Below are 21,531 nucleotides of genomic sequence, written 5' to 3'. Positions count from 1 at the left end.
CCCGTAGTACAGCTGTGATATTCTCCCGAACCAGTAGCGCAACTCCGCCTCCCCTTTTACATCCCCCTCTATCCCGCCTGAAACATCTAAATCCTGGAACGTTTAGCTGCCAATCCTGCCCTTCCCTCAACCAGGTCTCTGTAATGGCAACAACATCATAGTTCCAAGTACTAATCCAAGCTCTAAGTTCATCTGCCTTACCCGTAATACTTCTTGCATTAAAACATATGCACTTCAGGCCACCAGACCCGCTTTGTTCAGCAACTTCTCCCTGTCTGCTCTGCCTCAGAGCCACACTGTCCCTAATCCCTAGTTCTCCCTCAATGCTCTCACCTTCTGACCTATTGCTCCTGTGCCAACCCCCCCGTGTGACACTAGCAAACCTCGCGGCCAGGATATTTATGCCTCTCCAGTTTAGATGCAACCCGTCCTTCTTATATAGGTCACATCTGCCCCGGAAGAGCTCCCAGTGGTCCAGATAATGGAAACCCTCCCTCCTACACCGGCTGTTTAGCCACGTGTTTAGCTGCTCTATCTTCCTATTTCAAGCCTCACTGGCACGTGGCACAGGGAGTAATCCCGAGATTACAACCCTAGAGGTCCTGTCTTTTAACATTCTGCCTAGCTCCCTGAACTCCTGCTGCAAGACCTCATGCCCCTTCCTGCCTATGTCGTTAATACCAATATGTACAACGACCTCTGCCTGTTTGCCCTCTCCCTTCAGGATGCCCTCTACCCGTTCAGAGACATCCTGGACCCTGGCACCAGGGAGGCAACATACCATCCTGGAGTCTCTTTCACGTCCACAGAAGCACCTATCTGTGCCCCTGACTATAGAGTCCCCTATTACTATTGCTCTTCTGCGCTTTGACCCTCCCTTCTGAACATCAGAGCCAGCCGTGGTGCCACTGCTCTGGCTGCTGCTGTTTTCCCCTGATAGGCTATCTCCCCCGACAGTAAGCCTGTTCGAGAGGGGGACAACCACAGGGGATACCTGCACTGACTGCCTGCCCTTTCTGGTGGTCACCCATTTCTCTGCCTGCACCTTGGGTGTGACCACATTTATAATACTGCGATCTATGATGCTTTCCGCCACCTGCATGCTCCTAAGTGCATCCAACTGCTGCTCCAACCGAACCATGCGGTCTGTGAGGAGCTCCAGTTGGGTGCACTTTCTGCAGAAGAAGCCATCCGGGACGCTGGAAGCCTCCCGGACCTGCCACATCTCACAGTCAGAGCACTGCACCCCTCTAACTGACATTGTGTCAATTAATTAGTAAATTAAAATTAAAAGTTAAATTTTTTTTTTAAAGTTACTGTTAACTATCTGATTCCTAGCACTAGATTTCTACTATAAATGTGAAAGCTCCTACTTGTGTTGGCCAGTAGCATCCTTCCTGATTGTTTGCTAACTCCCAGGTCTGGTTGTGTAGGAGTCAGAGAGGCCGGAATTCTCTGTCTGTTCGCTGGTGGCGGGATTCTCTGCACCTGCCCGCTTGCGGGTTTCCCAGCGAATACGCGCTGCCTCTCACCGGCAAAAACACATGGCTGGGAGGCTAGAGAATCCCACCCGGATACCAGGATGCTTAGGTCGAGAATGTTTATTGCGCACTGCAGGACTCCCCTCTAACACAGCAGACAGCCTGTGCTGGCTGACTCATCCTTATGCACAATTTAATATAATTAACAGGTCACCATCAAGCACGTTTCATCTTATTAGTTTAAAGCACTGTGTATTTACATCCATTAAACAGAACCTATTGGATGCTAACACTGATTGTTGGCTTTTAGTTAGGGCGCTGGTACTCGGCGGCAGATATCTCGTGCCACAAGGGACGGTTTGAACTAGATTGGCGGGGGGGGTCCTCAGCAGCAGGGAAGCGAATGAGGGGCTGAAAGGAGATGCAGTGCTCGGCAACATCAAGCTATGATAGGCAGGAGCATGGCAGGGAGCGGGGAAAACCTGGTGGATTAAATTGCATCTCTTTCAATGCGAGAGGGCTGACAGGTAAGGCTGATGAACTCAGGGCATGGATAGGTACATGGAACTGGGATATTATAACCAGAATTCAAACATGGCTACGGGAGGACAGGACTGGCAGCTTAATGTTCCAGGGTACAAGTGCTTTAGGTGGGACAGAGGTGAAGGAAAGAGAGGAGGGGAAGTTGTATTTTTGATTAAGGGGAGCATTACGGCAGTAATCAGAGATGAAATAACCGAGGGATCATCCAGCGAGGCTTTGTGGCGGAACTAAGAAATAAGAAGGGAATGATGACCTTATTGGGGTTGTACTATAGGCCCCCAAATAGTCACCGGGAATTAGAAGAACAAATATGCATGGAGATTGGGAAGACGTGCAGGAATAACAGGGTTGTCACAATAGGGGATTTTAATTTTCCTAACACAGACTGGGACTGCCATTGTGTTAAGGGCTTAGATGGGGTAGAATTTGTGAAGTGTGTTCAGGAAAGTTTCCTCAGGCAGTATGTGGAGGGTCCTACTCGGGAGAGGGCAAATCTTAACCTACTCTTGGGAAATAGGGCAGGGCAAGTGACTGAGGTGACGGTGAGGGACCATTTTGGGACCAGTGACCATAGTTTTTTTAAAATAAATTTAGAGTACCCAATTAATTTTTTCCAATTAAGGGGCAATTTTGTGTGGCCAATTCAGCTACCCTGCACATCTTTAGGTTGTGGGGATGAGACCCACGCAGACACGGGGAGAATGTACAAACACCACACAGACAGTGACCCAGGACCGGGATCAAACCCGGATCCTCGGCGCCGTGAGGCAGCAGTGCTAACCACTGTGCCACCGTGCCGCTCCCAGTGGCCATAGTTCTATTAATTTTAAGATAGTTATGGAAAGGGACAAAACTGGTCCACAGGTACAAGTTCCAAATTGGGACAAGGTGAATTTTGATGGAATTAGACAGGAGCTTGCAAGGATTGATTGGAGTAGCTTGTTTGAGGGCAAAGGGACCTCCAGCAAGTGGGAGGCCTTTAAAGTTGAAATAGCTGGAGTTCAGGGTCTATATGTTCCTGTTAGGGTGAAGGGCAAGGCTGGCAGGAGTAGGGAACCCTGGATGGCAAAACATATTGAGGTTTTGGCCAGGAAAAAGGAGGCATAGCTCAGGTACAAGCAGCTGTAATCAAGGGATTCCCTAGAGGTTTACAGGGGATACAAGAAAGAAATTAGGAGGGCAAAAAGGGAGCATGAGGTAGCTTTAGTTGAGGATTAAGGTGAATCCAAAGTGATTCTTTAAGTATATTAAAGGAAAAAGAATGAATAGAGAGAGAATAGGACCCCTCAAGGGCCAAAGTGGACAAACATGTGTGGAACCGAAGGAGACAGGCGAGGTTCTCAATGAATATTTCTCCTATGTGTTTACCGTGGAGAAAGACATGAAGACTTGGGAATCTGGGAAGGTTATCTGGGACAGTTTGCATTACAGTAGAGGAGGTGATGGACGTATTAAAATGTATGAAGGTGGATAAATCTCCTGGCCCTGACCAGGTATATCCAAGAACATTGCGTGAGGCTAGAGAAGAAATTGCTGAGCCCTGGCTGAGATATTTACATCATCGTTAGCCACGGGTGAGGTACCAGAAGACTTGAGGGTACCAAATGTTGTGCCTTATTTAAGAAGGGCTGCAAAGAAAAACCTGGGAATTATAGACCAGTAAGCCTAACATCTATGGTGGATAAGGTACTTGGAGGGGATTCTGAGGGATAAGATATGCAGGCATTTGGAAAGACAGGGTTTGATTAGAAGTAGTCAGCACGGCTTTGTGCATGGGAGATCATGCCAGACAAATTTGTTAAGAGTTCTTCGATGACGTGACCAGGAAGATTGATGAGAGCAGGGGGGTAGACGCATGTGGTAGTCGGTATTAGGGGTATTACAATACCCTGAATAATGCTGTAAGACCACTGGTGTGGGAGGTACCCGAGACTGCTATTTTCATTGAAGCCTGCCTGCTGGTTCCGCCCAGTAAGGCGGAGTATAAGAGCCTGTGTCTTCCCAGCAGCTGCATTCTGTACCTGCGCTGCTGGGGGAAACATCTAGTGCAATAAAGCCTTCAATTGTCTCCAATTTCGTCTCAGGAGTTATTGATCGAGCATCAACGTAGTCTATATGGACTTCAGTAAGGCCTTTGATAATGTTCCACATCATAGGCTGCTCTGTAAGGTTAGATCACATGGAATCCAGGGAAATTTTCAATCCATGCTAACACACTTCCTCCATTCCATGGGCTTTACTTTATACACCAGCTTCTTATCCAGCACCTTGTTAAATGCCTTTTGGAAATCTAAATACATTACATCTGCAGGTTTCCTCTGTCGACTTTCCCTGTTACATCCTCAAAGAATTCTGGGAAACTTGTCAAACATGATTTGCCTTTCATAAAAGCATGTTGGCTGGTTTGATTATATTCAGCTTTCCTAAATGATTAGCTATTTACTCTTAATTATTGATTCCAGTGCCTTGCCAATAATGTGATGATTGGAAGATATTAGAAAAATTGGATTATAGATTGGAATATAAATTTAAGGGTTAAAAACCTGGGGGTTAGAATGTGTTTGTTTAAAAAGGATTTTTTGTTTGCTTTCAGGAAACAGCAGGTGAAATTGATAAGGAATGTGTTTCAGAGCTTGGGCTAAAGCATAGTGGTTTGCCTGGGGAAGTCTCCGGGGAGTTAATGTGCCTGCAGAGATCATTTACTTTTTATGCTTGGCGAGGTGAGGTAATTGCTGGGTGGCGCTCAGAGAGACGGTGAGTTTAGAGAAGCTTTGAGAGAGAGAGGAGCTGAGTTCTGATCTGCCTGACTCCGAGTCCACAATTCTTCCCAAGTAGGATCGTTAAAAAAAGAGTAATAATATTTTAAAGCAGAGCAGTCTTGTCTGAAAACAAGGAAGAGGCTGAAAACACCAAGCTGAAGCAGCTAATTGAAGACATTCAGTCTGAAGGCATTCCAACTGGAGCCAAATCTGTCTTATAAAGCAAGTATTACCCATAAGGAGCAAAACTAGGCCACTCGGCCCATCGAATCTGCTCCACCATTCAATCATGACTGATATTTTTCTCATCCCCATTCTCCTGCCCTCTCCCCATTACCCCTGATCCCCTTATTAATCAAGAACCTATCTATCTCTGTCTTAAAGACACTCAGTGATTTGGCCTCCACAGCCTTCTGCGGCAAATTCAGGCATTTAACAGATTCACCACCCTCTGACTGAAGAAATTCCTCATCTCTGTTTTAAAGGATCGCCCCTTTAGTCTGAGGTTGTGTCCTCTGGTTCTACTTTTTCCTACAAGTGGAAACATTCTCTCCACATCCACTCTATCCAGGCTTTGCAGTATCCTGTAAGTTTCAATAAGGTCCTCCCTCATCCTTCTAAACTCCAATGAGTACAGACCCAGAGTCCTCAACCGTTCCTCATATGACATTACTCTATGTCCTGCTGATTGTAAGCTGGTTAAGAGCTGGATGTTTCTTTCTTGTTGTTGAATGGGAAATTGTACAGTTGTGTTAAGGGGTAATTGTATACGGTTTGTTACAAAGAGTCATTCAGACTCAAAACCTTAGCTCCCTTCTCTCTTCACAAATGCTGTCGGACCTGCTGAGATTGTCCAGCATTTTCTGTTTTTGTTTCAGATTCCAGCATCTGCAGTAAGGACAGTTATTCAGACATCCTGCAGGACACAACTTGGTTCACATTCAATACATGAATTATAACAGAAGACAGAAGTCAACATCTCTTCTACATGAACTGAAGCTTTGATTACACAAAGTACATTGTGACCACAAAGGGCATTTTGAAGAGCAAGAAGTACAAATTCAATTCAAGCTATTTTACATATCAACATGGCATTGTGATGTTAGATCCTTGGCACTGACCTTCTGCAGCAGCATCAGCGATTTTTCGCTTCACAAGAATGGCGGTCTCCGGCCAGACAATGTCCGTTAGACTTTTGAGTTCTTCCTTAAACAGAAAGTAGATACTATAAAAGTACACTTTTTCCAGGAATTGTGGCACTTCTGCTAAAAAGCACGTGGTTCAAGTAGTTGAAAAGTCATCAACAGCAATACCATAAGAGATGGTGGAAGGTGTTGTTGACACCATGTTGCACTTACACAATAATAACGTGTTCACCAATGCTCAGTTTGGGTTCTGCCAGAGTCACTTGGCCCCAAACTTCATTACAGCCTTGCTCCAATCAGGGTCAAAAGAGTTGAACTCAAGGGGCAGAATTTTACGTCGCCCCAACGTGGGTTGGGATGGGGAGGATGGCGCACAGTAAAATTGAATGGCTGGGATTCCCCCTGAGAATCCGCCCACCCAAACCCAGACATTGGGCACGATTTAACAAAATGGGAACAGAGTCCCATAGTTAGCGCGTTTAAGACCATAAGACATAAGAGCAGAATTAGGCCGCTCGGCCCATTGAGTCTGCCCCGCCATTCAATCATGGCTGATATTTTTCTCACCCCCATTTTCCTGCCTTCTCCCCATAACCCCATGTCCCTTATTAATCAAGTTTGCAGTGCCGAGAAACGCAAATGTTAGATAAGGGGCCTCAGCAGGGAACGCGCAGCCGGGGCCGCACTTAGCCCCATTTTGTGCACCGAGGAGCTACACGGCCGGAGGTTCTCAGAGCACCGAGAGATCGGGACACATTTTTAAAGGGCGTTCCGATCTCTGCAGCCTCCGGAGAAAACCTCGATCCTTCCCTCCCAAGCTCCAGCACACTGTGGGAGGGCTCACCAGCCCCCCCGCACTCCCCCAACACCCGGGCAGGCACCCCTGGCCTGTTTGCCACTCTGCGAAAATGCCAGCTTGGCACCTTGACAGTGCCAATCTGACAAACTGGCAGTGTCACCTGGGCACCTTGGCAGTGCCACCTGGGCACCTTGGCAGTGCCAGGATACCATCCTTCCCCGAGGGCATGCACATTGGGGGCCTCCTGTCCCATGACAGACGTCCACAAGTGCCGTCCTGTCTGGTTCCCATTTGTGGAGACCAGTACTGAACGGCGGTCTTCCCAGGTCTCTGAGGCGAGAGAGATGACCCCACGCCTCGGGTACCCCGGGAATCTGCACATTAGAGTGAGACTAACTGTCTCGCTCGAATATGCAGATTTGCCAAAAGGTGGCCCCGCCCACAATGGGTGGGATTTACATCGCAACGTCTCGCGAGATCGCGCTTGATCTCTAGAGGCCTTCGGAGCCGGGTAGATCCCGGGAACCGGGTAGATCCTGGAAGTGGGGTAGATCCCGGGAGCTGGGTAGGTCCCGGGAGCGGGGTCTCCTGGCTTTTATCGGCTATTAAATCATTACCATCATTTCACCTTTGGGCGGGCAGGGCCTCAGGTGGGAAACCTGCCCATTCACCTATTAAGACCTTTAAATGACCACTTAGTGGCCATTTCCGGCCCTCATATGACCCAGTCTCAATTTGAAGGCTGGCCGGAATGAATGTGGATATGGTGGGAAAGTGACAGTTACACCTTTCCCCATTTGGAGCAGAAAGGGGGGGATGGCCTCACTCTGAAGGCCCCTCAGAGTTGGGGTGCCCTCCCACCTTGGACATTGGAGCTCTGGGACCCACTCCCCATTTGGCCTGAGGCCACCCCCTCCACACCAGGCTTCCCCCTGCCCTCCCGCTCAGGACTTAGTCTCAGGCACAGCGGTTGCAGTACCACTTCTGGTCAATCAGATTGGCCAACACCTCGCAAAAGCTGAACTCCCTTCCAAGGGCGGATGGAAGCCCCGCCCACTGCCACTCAATAATCAAATCAGCGTTGAATGGCAGTTTGAATGGGAGTTTGAGGGTTGGCGGCTGCACATTAGGTGCTGACTCTCAGGATGCCAAGCACCAATCGCTCACCATTCTTAAATGGTGAAAGTGCCTTGACGTCAAAAGCAGAATGTGGCATCAAGGAGCCCTCGCAGAATTTGAGGTCAGTGGGAATAAGGGGAAACTTTCAGCTGTTTGGAGTTTATATACACCACAAACGGAGATAGTTCTGGTTATTGGAACCGAATCACCTGAGCCCAGGACATTACTGCAGCAATTCTACAAGGTAGGGTTGTATCTCCAGCTCCTTCATAAATGACCTTCTCTCCATGATAAGGCTAAAAGTGGAAGATGATCACTGATGATTGCACAGTGTTTAATACTTTTTTGGACTCCACAGAAGCACTCCATATTCTTATGCAGCAAGACCTGAACAACATTCAAACTTCAGCTGATAAGTGACAAGTAACAATCACAATACAAGTGCCATTTAATGACCATCTCCCCGTGACATTCAATGACATTATCATTGCTGAATCCTCCACCATCAACACTTTCAAGTGTCAGTTGAAAGGAATTCAGGACCGGCATGTTCCTGTGAGGAAGAAGGATAAATACGGCAAATTTCGGGAACCTTGGATAACGAGTGATATTGTAGGCCTCGTCAAAAAGAAAAAGGAGGCATTTGTCAGGGCTAAAAGGCTGGGAACAGACAAAGCCTGTGTGGAATATAAGGAAAGTAGGAAGGAACTTAAGCAAGGAGTCAGGAGGGCTAGAAGGGGGTCACGAAAAGTCATTGGCAAATAGGGTTAAGGAAAATCCAAAGAGAAAGAATTGATGGATGTTGAGTCTGGAGAAGGGTTTGTAGATAGCCTGGGTCACATTGAGATCCAAAAAGACGAGGTGTTGGGCGTCTTGAAAAATATTACAGTGGATAAGTCCCCAGGGCCTGATGGGATCTACCCCAGAATATTGAAGGAGGCAAGAGCGGAAATTGCTGAGGCCTTGACAGAAATCTTTGGATCCTCACTGCCTTCAGGTGATGTCCCGGAGGACTGGAGAATAGCCAATGTTGTTCCTTTGTTTAAGAAGGGTAGCAAGGATAATCCAGCGAACTACAGGCCGGTGAGCCTTACGTCAGTGCTGGAGAAATTACTGGAGAGAATTCTTCGAAACATGATCTACTCCCATTTGGAAGCAAGTGGTCGTATTAGCGAGAGGCATGGTTTTGTGAAGGAGAGATAGTCTCTCGCTAACTTGTTAGTTTTTCGAGGAGGTCACAAAAATGATTGATGCAGGTAGGGCAGTGGATGTTGTCTATATGGACTTAAGTAAGGCCTCTGACAAGGTCCCTCATGGCAGACTTGTACAAAAGATGAAGTCACATGGGATCAGAAGTGAGCTGGCAAGGTGGATACAGAACTGGCTAGGTCATAGAAGACAGAGAGTAGCACTGGAATGATTGGAGGGCTGTGATAGTGGTGTTCCACAGGGATCAGTGCTGGGACCTTTGCTGTTCGTAATATATATATAAATGATCTGGAGGAAAATGTAACTGGTCTGACTCGTAAGTTTGTGGACAACACAAAGGTTGGTGGAATTGCAGATAGCGATGAGGACTGTCAGAGGATACAGCAGGATTTAGATCGTTTGGAGACTTGGGCGGAGAGATGGCAGATGGAGATTAATCCGAACAAATGTGAGGTAATGCATTTTGGAAGGTCTAATACAGGTAGAGAATATACAGTGAATGGTAGAACCCTCAAGAGTATTGACAGTCAGAGAGTTCTTGGTGTACAGATCCACAGGTCACTGAAAGGGGCAACACAGGTGGAGAAGGTAGTCAAGAAGGCATATGGCATGCTTGCCTTCATTGGCCGGGGCATTGAGTATAAAAATTGGGACGTCATGTTGCAGCTGTATTGAACCTTAGTTAGGCCACACTTGGGAGTATAGTGTTCAATTCTGGTCGCCACACTGTCAGAAGGATGTGGAGGCTTTACAGAGGGTGCAGAAGAGATTTACCAGGATGTTGCCTGGTATGGAGGGCATTAGCTATGAGGAGAGGTTGAATAAACTCGGTTTGTTCTCACTGGAACGACGGAGGTTGAGGGGCGACCTGATAGAGGTCTACAGAATTATGAGGGGCATAGACAGAGTGGATAGTCAGAGGCTTTTTCCCAGGGTAGAGGGGTCAATTATTAGGGGGCATAGGTTTAAGGTGCGAGGAGCAAGGTTTAGAGGAGATGTACGAGGCAACTTTTTTTACAGAGGGTAGTGGGTGCCTGGAACTCGCTGCCGGAGGAGGTGGTGGAAGCAGGGACGATAGTGACATTTAAGGGGCATCTGGACAAATACATGAATAGGATGGGAATAGCGGGATACGGACCCAGGAAGTGTAGAAGATTGTAGTTTAGTCGGGCAGCATGGTCGGCACGGGCTTGGAGGGCCAAAGGGCCTGTTCCTGTGCTGTACATTTCTTTGTTCTTTGGGGGACAAGGGTTATTTTTTAAGGATAGGGCAGACGTGATGGAAAGGGGGTCAGTACCTGAAGAGAGAGAAAACTGTTAGTGGTATGAGAAACTGACCATTTATGTTCCAAAGTGTTTCATCACCACAAAATTTACCAAGTTGCAAATCTAAATATGTAATCATCAATATTTCGTGATCAAGGGTGGAACAGTGCCTCAGTGGTTAGCACTGCTGCTTACGGCGCCAAGAGCCTGGGTTCGATCCCGGCCCTGGGTCACTGTCCGTGTGGAGTTTGCACATTCTCCCCATGTCTGCGTGGGTCTCACCCCCACAACGATGTGCAGGGTAGGTGAATTGGCCATGCTAAATTGCCCCTTAATTGGAAGAAAATAATTGGGTACTCTTAATTTTTTTTAAAAATAAATAAATATTTAGTGATTCCGTACAGTATTATTAATGTTGGGAAAGATGCTTCAAATTTCACAAAACTAAAACACCTTGACGTTTAAAGTGCCTAATTTGCATATATGATAGCAACAAAGAATAGAAAGTACAAAGAAATTAAGATTCTTGCATGAAAATCAGACTCTCAAAACAATGGTCACTTGAGCCAATGTTAACATAACATTCAATCCTCTGCCTCCATTCTGGCAGGAGTTATGCTACCCTAACCCTTGCAGAATTATTCGGCACAAGATTCTTCAGACTGATCTAATAATAATTTGGGCAGCACAATAGCATTGTGGTTAGCACAATTGCTTCACAGCTCCACGGTCCCAGGTTCGATTCCCGGCTTGGATCACTGTCTGTGCGGAGTCTGCACATTCTCCCCGTGTGTGCGTGGGTTTCCTCCGGGTGCTCCGGTTTCCTCCCACAGTCCAAAGATGTGCAGGTTAAGTGGATTGGCCATGCTAAATTGCCCTTAGTGTCCAAAATTGCCCTTCGTGTTGGGTGAGGTTACTGGGTTATGGGGATAGGGTGGAGGCGTGGATCTTGGGTAGGGTGCTCTTTCCAAGAGCCGGTGCAGACTCGATGGGCCAAATGGCCTCCTTCTGCACTGTAAATGCTATGAAATTCTAATAAGAAAGTGGTAAAGCAGTACCAATTGAAAATGAACACCAATTACGCTTTGGAAAATTCCACATCATGTACTTACGATATCTCCAAAAACTCTATTTCCCAAAGCATTTCGATCAATTGTTCCATCTTTGAGTAAAATATCTACAATAAAAACCATGAGAATAGTAATTGTAACATAACTACAGAGTCGCTGTTTATTCAGCAAGTAAAGGAAAGTTAATAAGTGGCACCTCACCAAATTGCCACTTATTTAGCAGAGTATTACACCTGAATATCTAAATGGGGGTTGCAGTTATTACGACCGTGGAGCAGACCCCAACAGTCGCTAGGATACCGGACAGAAACCCCAACATTACATTTAATTTGTAAGACTGTGAGGAAAGGATACCTCGCTCCAGGAGTGTCTCCACACACAAATAGGGATATGTTGTACTTCAACAATCGTTATTACTTTAATAATTAACTTTAATATCATAAAGACAATTACGAATTAAACAATGCAATAAAACAATAACTCCTTACTGCTATCTTTATCTCCACTCAAACAACACCCATCTCAGGTCAAAATCCACTTTTAAATTCAGTTGGCAGAGCCAGGAACACTTGCAAAGTCGCCAGAGTCCCAGATGACCATAAGCTGCTTTCCACTTTAGCACTGGGGAGCTGAACTCAGAGATCGGGCCGCCAATTTGAAAGGGTGCCCCGATCTCTAAGTGAGCTTGTGGATCCAGTTACAGAGGGAGGAGCCAAGTCCTAAGTTTTGGAGCTTTGATATGAGCTTGGCTGGGTTTATGGTGTTGAAGGCTGAGCTGCAGTCAATAAATAGGAGTCTGATGTAGGAGTCCTTGTTTCCTGTGTAGCTTGCGTCCCATTTACATTTATAACAAATGATTCATGACACAAGAATACCTTAAGGAGGAACCTTATAAAATGCTGAGTACCACAATGTCTAATAGTAACTGTCGTAATGATGCAAGGTTGTCTCTTTATAATGGTTGTAAAGTGGAATCATTAAGTCGCACAGGTAGTTTATCTTGATATTTTGCAGAAATTTATCTGCTTAAAAAAGTTGAAAATTTAAGCAGTACGGTTAGCACTGCTGCCTCACGGCACCGAGGACTCGGGTTCGATCCCAACTCCGGGTCACTGTCCATGAGTTTGCACATTCTCCCATGTCTGCCTGGGTCTTCCCTCCCCCCCCCACAACCCAAAAAGATGTGTAGGGAGGTGGATTGGCCACGCTAAATTGCCACCCAATTGAAAAAAAAAAATTGGGTACTCAAATTTTTTTAAAGTTCTTAAAGTTAAACGTACCTTGTCCAAATTTCTGAATAATCCTCTGGTAAGCAGCTCTTCCTGGTCTGTAAGACTCATGTCCTAGTTGGTCAGCATCAATGGTAGCAACTCCCATTTTCTGCAGGTACTGCACAACTGACGTCTTCCCACTGCCTATGCATCCAGTCAATCCAATCACGTAAGGAACTGGCGCAATTTTGGGATTATTCTGAAATCATGCCATTACAAGTTAAGGTTGCGTTTGAATGTGCATCAAAAGCATATTTGTAAATGAATTTATTATTTTGTCAACTCGTGTGAAATTGACTTCCACATCGTTATCAAATATCAGCACAAGACTCTCCTATTCTTTTTAATACTACCGCGAGAACCCCGAAGAGTGGGGGTCGAGACCTCCCAAGGATCAGGCTGTCATACTGAAAGGATGGCTCCACCCCGCTGAATCTGGCTGGCCCTTTTTATCAACAGATTTTAATACTGTTCCCGAAATCTTCCAGGGTCATAACAGCAAATAGTAATTCAAGGATACAGTAGATAAACGTCGGCCGATTAGGATAAATGACAGATTATAAGCACACGGCGCCAGAACCTGTGGAAAAGGAGCAACTCACAGGCTCGCATTATGTGACCCCCCCCCCCCCCCCCCCCCCCCAGGCTATGCTATGTTAATAACATAGGTGAAAAGTAGGTTAAAGCTCATCCTACTTTGTCCAAACTTCTTAAGATATAATCCCAACTAAGCAGATGTCAACACTTCGCATGTACCTTCTTTGTGCCAACGTATACCGTGACCACTGTCTGTTCACTCTCTCCCTCCAGAATGTACCGGAGCTGGTTTGAGACATCCTTGGCCTGTGCACCAGAGAGGCAACATACCATCCGGGAGTCTCGTTTGCAGCCACATAAATGTGTATCCACTCCCCTTACAACTGAATCCCCTGTAAATATTGCATTCTCACTCCTTACTCCTATCCGTGCAGCAGAGCCAATGAATTTGGATGTTGCTGCTTTCCTCTGAGAGGCCATTATAACCAAAGTGCTATATCTCTTTAGTGTCATCTGCAAATTTACTCACCCATCCTTCTACGCCCTCCTCCAGGTCATTTATAAAAATGACAAACAACAGTGGCTCCAAAACAGATCCTTGTGGTACACCACTAGTAACTGGACTCCAGTCTGAACATTTCCCATCAACCACCACCCTTTGTCTTCTTCCAGCTAGCCAATTTCTGATCCAAACTGCTAAATCACCCTGAATCCCATGCTTCCGTATTTTCTGCAGTAGCCTACCGTGCGGAACCTTATCAAACGCTTTACTGAAATCCATATACACCACATCAACTGCTTTACCCTCATCCACCTGTTTGGTCACCTTCTCAAAAAACTCAATAAGGTTTGTGAGGCACGACCTACCTTTCACAAAACCATGTTGACTATCTCTAATCAAATTATTTCTTTCCAGATGATTATAAATCCTATCTCTTATAAACCTTTCCAAGACTTTGCCCACAACAGAAGTAAGGCTCACTGGTCTATAGTTACCGGGGTTGTCTCTACTCCCCTTCTTGAACAAGGGGACAACATTTGCTATCCTCCAGTCTTCTGGCACCATTCCTGTAGACAAAGATGACTTAAAGATCAAAGCCAAAGGCTCAGCAACCTCCTCCCTAGCTTCCCAGAGAATCCTAGGATAAATCCCATCCGGTCCAGGTGACTTATCTATTTTCACACTTTCCAGAATTGCTAATACCTCCTCCTTATGAACCTCAAGCCCTTCTAGTCTAGTAGCCTGAATCTCAGTATTCTCCTCGACAACATTGTCTTTTTCCTGTGTGAATACTGATGAAACCTATTCATTTAGCACCTCTCCTATCTCCCCGGACTCCACGCACAACTTCCCACTACTGTCCTTGACTGGCCCTACTCTAACCCTAGTCATTCTTTTATTCCTGACATATCTATAGAAAGCTTTAGGGTTATCCTTCATCCTAGCTGCTAAAGTCTTCCCATGTCCCCTCCTGGCTCTTCTTAGCTGTCTCTTTAGGTCCTTCCTAGCTAACTTGTAACTCTCGAGCACCCTAACTGAACCTTCATGTCTCATCTTTACATAAGCCTCCTTCTTCCTCTGGACAAGTGTTTCGACTGCTTTAGTAAACCACAGTTCCCTCTCTCGGCCACTTCCTCCCTGCCTGACAGGTACATACTTATCAAGGACACGCAGTAGCTGTTCCTTGAACAAGCTCCACATTTCCATTGTGCACATCCCCTGCAGTTTTCCTCTCCATCCGATGCATCCTAAGTCTTGCCTCATCGCATCATAATTGCCTTTCCCCCAGATATAACTCTTGCCCTGCGGTATATACCTATCCCTTTCCATCACTAAAGTAAACGTAATCAAATTGTGGTCACTATCACCGAAGTGCTCACCTACCTCCAATTCTAACACCTGTCCTGGTTCATTAGCCAATACCAAATCAATATGGCCTCGCCTCTCATTGGCCTATCTACATACTGTGTCAGGAAACCTTCCTGCACACATTGGACAAAAACGGACCCATCTAAAATACTCGAACTATAGCGTTTCCAGTCAATATTTGGAAAGTTAAAGTCCCCCATAACAACTACCCTGTTGCTTTCGCTCCTATCCAGAATCATCTTTGCAATACTTTCCTCTACATCTCTGGAACTTTTTGGAGGCCTAAAGAAAACCCCTAACAGGGTGACCTCTCCTTTCCTGTTTCTAACCTCAGCCCATACTACCTCAGTAGACGAGTCCTCATTAAACGTCCTTTCTGCCACCATAATACTGTCTTTGACTAACAATGCCACCCCTCCCCCTCTTTTACCACCTTCCCTGAGCTTACTGAAATATCTAAACCCCGGCACCTGCAACAACCATTCCTGTCCCTGCTCTATCCATGTCTCCGAAATGGCCACAACATCGAAGTCCCAGGTACCAACCCATGCCGCAAGTTCATCCACCTTATTCCAGATGCTCCTGGCATTGAAGACACACTTTAAACCACTTCCTCACTAACAGACCGCGGTCTGTCAGGATAGGCAACAGCATCTCCTCCACAATAGTCCTCAACACCGGGGCCCCGCAAGGATGTGTGCTCAGTCCTCTACTGTACTCCCTATACATACATGACTGTGGCAAGATTTAACTCTAATTCGATCGATAAGCTTGTGGAAGATATGACTGTGGTGGGTCATATCTCAAATGACGAATCAGAAGGGAGATAGATCACTTGGTTGCCTGGTGTACTGAAAAAAACCTCTCTCTAAATGTCGGCAAAACCAAGGAACTGTTGATCGACTTCAGGAAGTGTAGCACGACGACCCCCCCCCCCGCCCCCAGGTCTATAATCAACTGCACCCCCCCCACCCCAGTCTATATCAATGGCTCCGATGTGGAGATGGTCGATAGCTTTAAATTCCTGGGGGTCACCATCACCAACAGTCTGTCCTGGTCCACTCACGTTGATACAACAGTCAAGAAAGCCCAACAACGTCTCTACTTCCAACGGAAGCTACAGAAATTCAGCATGTCTGCATCGACTCTCACAAACGTCTACAAATGTGCTATAGAGAGCATCCTATCCGGCTGCATTACAGCTTGGCGTGGAAACTGCTGGGTCCAAGATCGCAAGAAGCTGCAGTGTAGTGAATTCAGCCCAACCCATCACACAAGCTTGCCACCCTCACATTGATTTTGTCTACACCTCCCGCTGCCTCAGGAAGGCAGACAACATTGTCAGAAACCCCTCCCACCCAGGCTTTGCCCTCCTCCAGACCCTTCCATCAGGCCGAAGATACAGAAGTCTGAAGACCCGCACATCCAGACATAGGAACAGCTTCTTCCCCACAGCTACCAGACTCCTCAATGACTCTCCCTTGGACTGATCTGTTCATTTTAAGATACTATTGCTTCTCTTGCTTATGTATTTGCTTTGTTTGGCCCTATCCGCACTGTAACCAATCACTATTTGTCAATTATTCTTTTTGTCTACTGTGCACGTACTGTGTACCTTCCCTTGACCGCTGAAAAATACTTTTCATTGTACTCCAGTACATGTGACAATAAATCATTCAATAAATCAGTCTGTGTGGAGTTTGCACTTTCTCCCCATGTATGCTCACCACAAATATAATCAGTTTACCTCTAGGTCAATGTTCCCCAGCAGCACTTACTTTTGGAGGCAGCAGCAAAGATCCCAACAGTCGCTTCCTGAGTGTGGATGAACTGATCTTTTCTTCTTCATCGGCTGTGTGTTGTTCATCTTTAATTAAACCGATCTTGTGGATTGTCAACTCCGGAAGGGCCTGAATAAGACGACGTGGAAATTTCAGAATCACAAACCTGAGTTGAAATGCAAGCACTAAATATGCAACAATAAAGGCAAAGATTATACCAATTGGGATCTTGGGTTGTGCGGTCAAAGTATTATGAATGTGAGGTTCTGTTAAGTTTTTTTTGAACCGTTTCTTTAATTCAAGACAAAATGAAGTTGAAGAGGGTCATCTCATCTGCTACAAGCCCTGCCCAACAAAAAGCTGTGTGCCTCGGTTACCATGGGAGGGTCCAGGGACCAGGTCAGATATTATTGACAGGTTAAACACCTGAAAACAGAAGCTGTTTTTGTTATTGAAAACTTTCTTTCAGAAATTGTTCATCCTTCGAGCAAAGATTTTTTTTTTTTTAATTTAGAGTACCCAATTGATTTTTTCCAGTTTAAGGGGTAATTTAGCGTGGCCAATCCACCTAACCTGCACATCTTTGTGTTGTGGGGGCGAAACCCACTCAAACACGGGGAGAATGTGCAAACTCCACACGGACAGTGATGCAGAGCCGGGATCGAACCTGGGACCTCGGTGCCGTGAGACTGCAGTGCTGACCACTGCGCCACCGTGCTGCCCTCCTTCGAGCAAAGATAGCCATGCTCATCATCTGGGTATATCATAGAATTTACAGTGTAGAAGGCCATTTGGCCCATCGAGTCTGCTCCGGCCCTTGGAAAGAGCATCCTACTTAAGCCCACTTCCACCCTATCCCCATAACCCAGTAGCCCCACCTAAGCCAGTAATCGAGCAGCACAGTAGCACAATGGTTAGCACAGTTGCTTCACAGCTCCAGGGTCCCAGGTTCGATTCCCGGCTTGGGTCACTGTCTGTGCGGAGTCTGCACATCCTCCCCGTGTCTGCGTGGGTTTCCACCGGGTGGTCCGGTTTCCTCCCACAGTCCAAAGATGTGCAGGTTAGGTGGAGCGGCCATGATAAATTGCCCTTAGTGTCAAAAAAAAGGTTGGGTGAGGTTACTGGGATGGGGTGGAGGTGTGGGCTTAGGTGGGGTTCTCTTTCCAAGGGTCGGTGCAGACTCCATGGGTTGAATGGCCACCTCTGCACTGTAGATTCTATGATTCTAGACACCAAGTGGCAATTCAGCATGGCCAATCCACCTAACCTGCACATCTTTGGTCGGGCTTGGTGAGTGTGTGGTGTCTGCTAAGGGCGACTTGTGTCAGGGAGGTCCTGATGCAAATAGGTTGGGATACCACAGACAATTGAGGCTTGAGCGTGTTGCTTCTTTGCATTTTCTCTCTGCCTCTCCCAGGACTTGGGGTCGATATCAAAACTCCTGAGACAGAGAGAGCAAGAGAAAGAGAAAGAGAGAGTGTGAAAGGAAGAGAGAGGGAGACAGACAGACACAGACGAGCATGAAATGGCTATTTACTTTGTTAGCTGCCAGAGATAATGACGGGGAAGTTTGTCAAGTGGTCAAAGAGAAGGAAGCCACAACAATTTAAGGACACTGGAAGATTCGCCTTGGTGATGCCAGGCGAAGGAATCAAAGGGCAGCATGGTAGCACAAGTGGCTAGCACTGTGGCTTCACAGCGCCAGGGTCCCAAGTTGATTCCCCGCTGTGTCACTGTCTGTGTGGAGTCTGCACGTTCTCCCAGTGTCTGCGTGGCTTCATTCTGCTTTCTGAGGAGGCTACAATTTTGTGGAAAGTATGCCATAAAGTATATGTGGCATCGGCTTATAGGTACCAATAAGACATTACTCAGGGTTATCTTTCCTGCAGTTTAGAGTGTTAGTTGCCTATTCAATTTAGTCAATGTTGCTTTTTGTTTGCTTGTTACAGCAAATATCTTAAAACATGAAATTCTGTGTAATTGATTTAAGTTGGTCACTGGGAATTCAAACTTTCTTCATAAAGTTATCAGTCTCTCTGGGGATAATAGGAATAAAGCACAAAACACAGCGAGTGGTTGTGTTTGGACAGAGCGTTTGTCCAGCCCCAACCTGTACAAATCCAATTGTATTATGGGTTAGACAACAGCTTACATTTCCAACTCATGGCGCTTCACAGGACCGTTGCAAACTGACACTGAATGAGATACGAGGACAGGTTTGCTCAGAGATAAGTTATAATAACGCAAGTGGAAGCATCAGGATATTAAAAGATGAGAAAGAGCATTCAACCCTCGATCTTGCTCCACCATTCAATAAGATCATGGCTGATCATTGGTATTAACTCTTCATTCCTATCATTCCTTATAGCAAGAGATCAAAGATCTATCAATCTTAGTCCTGATGAAACTCAATGATGGAGGACCAAACCACTGTGGTGCACAGAATTCCAAAGTCACAACCCTTTGATTGGAGAAATTTCTCATCTCAATCCTGAAGCTGTGTCCTGTGTTCTAGATTCTCCAGCCAGAGAAAACACGCTCTGAGTGTCAACCTTGTCGGCCACTTCAAAATGTTCTATATTTCAATGCGATCCTCTTCATTCTTCTAAACTTCAGAGGTTATGGCTGGATTCTCTCTTCTGGAGACTAAGTGCTCCTGCCAGTGGAGACTCGTGACTGGTCTCTGCGGCACTAGGAGCGACCCTCAGATGTGATTCCCTCTATTTTCCATGCAAATTTAAACATGCCGGAGAGCTAAGGACAGAATCCCAGTATTGGGCTGCCATGCTGAGCAGGCGGCAAGGTCCCATGGTTAGCCCTCCCTCCATCCCCACAAAGTAAACCCTGCCCCTCCCCCGACAATTAGTGGCACTCTCCAACCCCCCCCCCCCAAACGGGAATAAAAAGGCACACTCCCACAGCACGCACCCATATAAGTGACCCGACCACCACCCACAGTAACTCCCTCATTAGAGACATCCAACAGACCCCCCTCCCCGTGCCCTGATCGGACCTTCTCTGGTGAAGAAATGTATCCTATCTCAGTCCTAAATGGTGTGCCCCGTATCCTCAGACTGTTACACCTGGTTCTGGACACATCCACAGGAATATCCTTCTTGCATCTCTCTGTCTAGTCATGTTAGAATTTTATCGGTTTCTATGAGATCCCCTCTCATTCTTCTGAACTTCAACGAATACAATCCTAACCACTTCAATCTCTCCTCATACGGCAGTCCTGCCATTAAAGGAATCAGTCTGGTAAATCTTCGCTGCACTCCCTCTATAGCAAGAACATCCTTCCTAAGATAAGGAGACCAAAACTGCCCACAATATTTAAGGTGTGGCCTCACCAAAGCTCCTGTATAATTGCAGCAAGACAACCCTGCTCCTGTACTCGAATCCTCTCTCAATGAAGGCCAACATACCATTTGCCTTCTTTACCGCCTGCTGAATCTGCATGCTTACCTTCAGTGACTGGTGTACGAGGACACCCAGGTCTCTTTGCACATTCCCCTCTCTCAATTTATGGCCATTCAGATAATAATCTGCCTTCTCGTTTTTGCTACCAAAGTGGATAACCTCGCATTTCTCCAAATTATATTGCATCTGCCATTCATTTGCCCACTCACTCAGCCTGTCCAAATCACACTGAAGGATCTCTGCATCCTCCTCACAGCTCACCCTCCAATCCAGCTTTGTGTCATCTGCAAACTTGGCGATATGACATTTTGTTCCCGGATATAAATCATGAATATATTTTGTGAATAGTTGGGGTCCCAGTACCGTTCCCTACGGTACCCCACTAGTCACTGCCTGCCATTTAGAAAGAGACCCGTTTATTCCTACTCGTTGTTTCCTGCCTGCCAACTTGGCACGGTAGCACAGTGCTTAGCACTGTTGCTTCACAGAGCCAGGATTCCAAGTTCGATTCCCGGTTTGGGTCACTGTCTGTGCGGAGTTTGAACGTTCTCCCCATGTCTGCGTGGGTTCCCTCCGGATGCTCCGGTTTCCTCCCACAAGTCCGGAAAGATGTGCTGTTAGACAATTTGGACATTCTGAATTCTCCCTCTGTGTACCCTAACAGGCGACGGAATGTGGCGACTAGGGGCTTTTCACAGTAACTTCATTGCAGTGTTAATGTAAGCCTACTTGTGACAATAAAGATTATTATTATAATTTGTTTCCCATCCATCTCAATACCCTCCCCCCTAATCCCATGCACTTCAATTTTAAACTTTAAGCTTATGTAGCTACATTGTATATGTTGTGTTGCTCTATTATGTATTTTCTTTTATTCCCTTTTCTTCTCATGTACTTATGATCTGTTGAGCTGCTCGCAGAAAAATACTTTTCACTGTACCTCGGTACACGTGACAATAAACAAATCCAATCCAATTATGCGGGACTTTTTCAAAAGACTTCTGAAAGTTCAAATAAACCACATCTACTGGCTCCCCTTCATCAACTCTACTAGTTACTTACTTGAAGAATTCCAGTAGATTTATCAAGCATGATTTCCCCTTCATAAATCCATGCTGACTCTGTCCGATCCTGCCACTGTTTTCTAAGTGCTCTGCTATAAAATCCCTGATAATGGATTTGAGCATTTTCCCCACTACCGACATCAGGCTTACTGGTCTATAATTCCCTGTTTCCTCTCTACCCCCCTTTTTAAATTATGG

General features: G+C 46.2%; 1 protein-coding gene across 5 annotated transcripts in view; it reads right to left on the bottom strand.

Moving 5' to 3' along the window:
- coasy (CoA synthase) overlaps window positions 1-21,531 on the bottom strand; it is an 85,348-nt gene that overhangs the window by 31,998 nt on the left and 31,819 nt on the right. For all 5 annotated transcript variants that reach the window (XR_011937541.1, XR_011937540.1, XM_072487718.1 and 2 more), the window contains exons 4-7: window positions 16,847-16,978; window positions 12,671-12,860; window positions 11,433-11,497; window positions 5,905-5,989 (exon numbers count right to left, since the gene is read on the bottom strand). Coding sequence is in view for 3 of the 5 variants with exons in the window: in XM_072487718.1 (XP_072343819.1) it covers window positions 5,905-5,989; window positions 11,433-11,497; window positions 12,671-12,860; window positions 16,847-16,978 (472 nt within the window). In the remaining 2 variants the exon portion in view is untranslated. The remainder of the gene's footprint in view (window positions 1-5,904; window positions 5,990-11,432; window positions 11,498-12,670; window positions 12,861-16,846; window positions 16,979-21,531) is intronic.

The sequence above is a fragment of the Scyliorhinus torazame genome, chromosome 21, assembly GCF_047496885.1.
Source record: "Scyliorhinus torazame isolate Kashiwa2021f chromosome 21, sScyTor2.1, whole genome shotgun sequence".
In the NCBI taxonomy this organism is placed as follows: Eukaryota; Metazoa; Chordata; class Chondrichthyes; order Carcharhiniformes; family Scyliorhinidae; genus Scyliorhinus; species Scyliorhinus torazame.
Note: the sequence above shows the minus strand (reverse complement) of the source record. Positions and strands in the feature narration are given on the sequence as shown.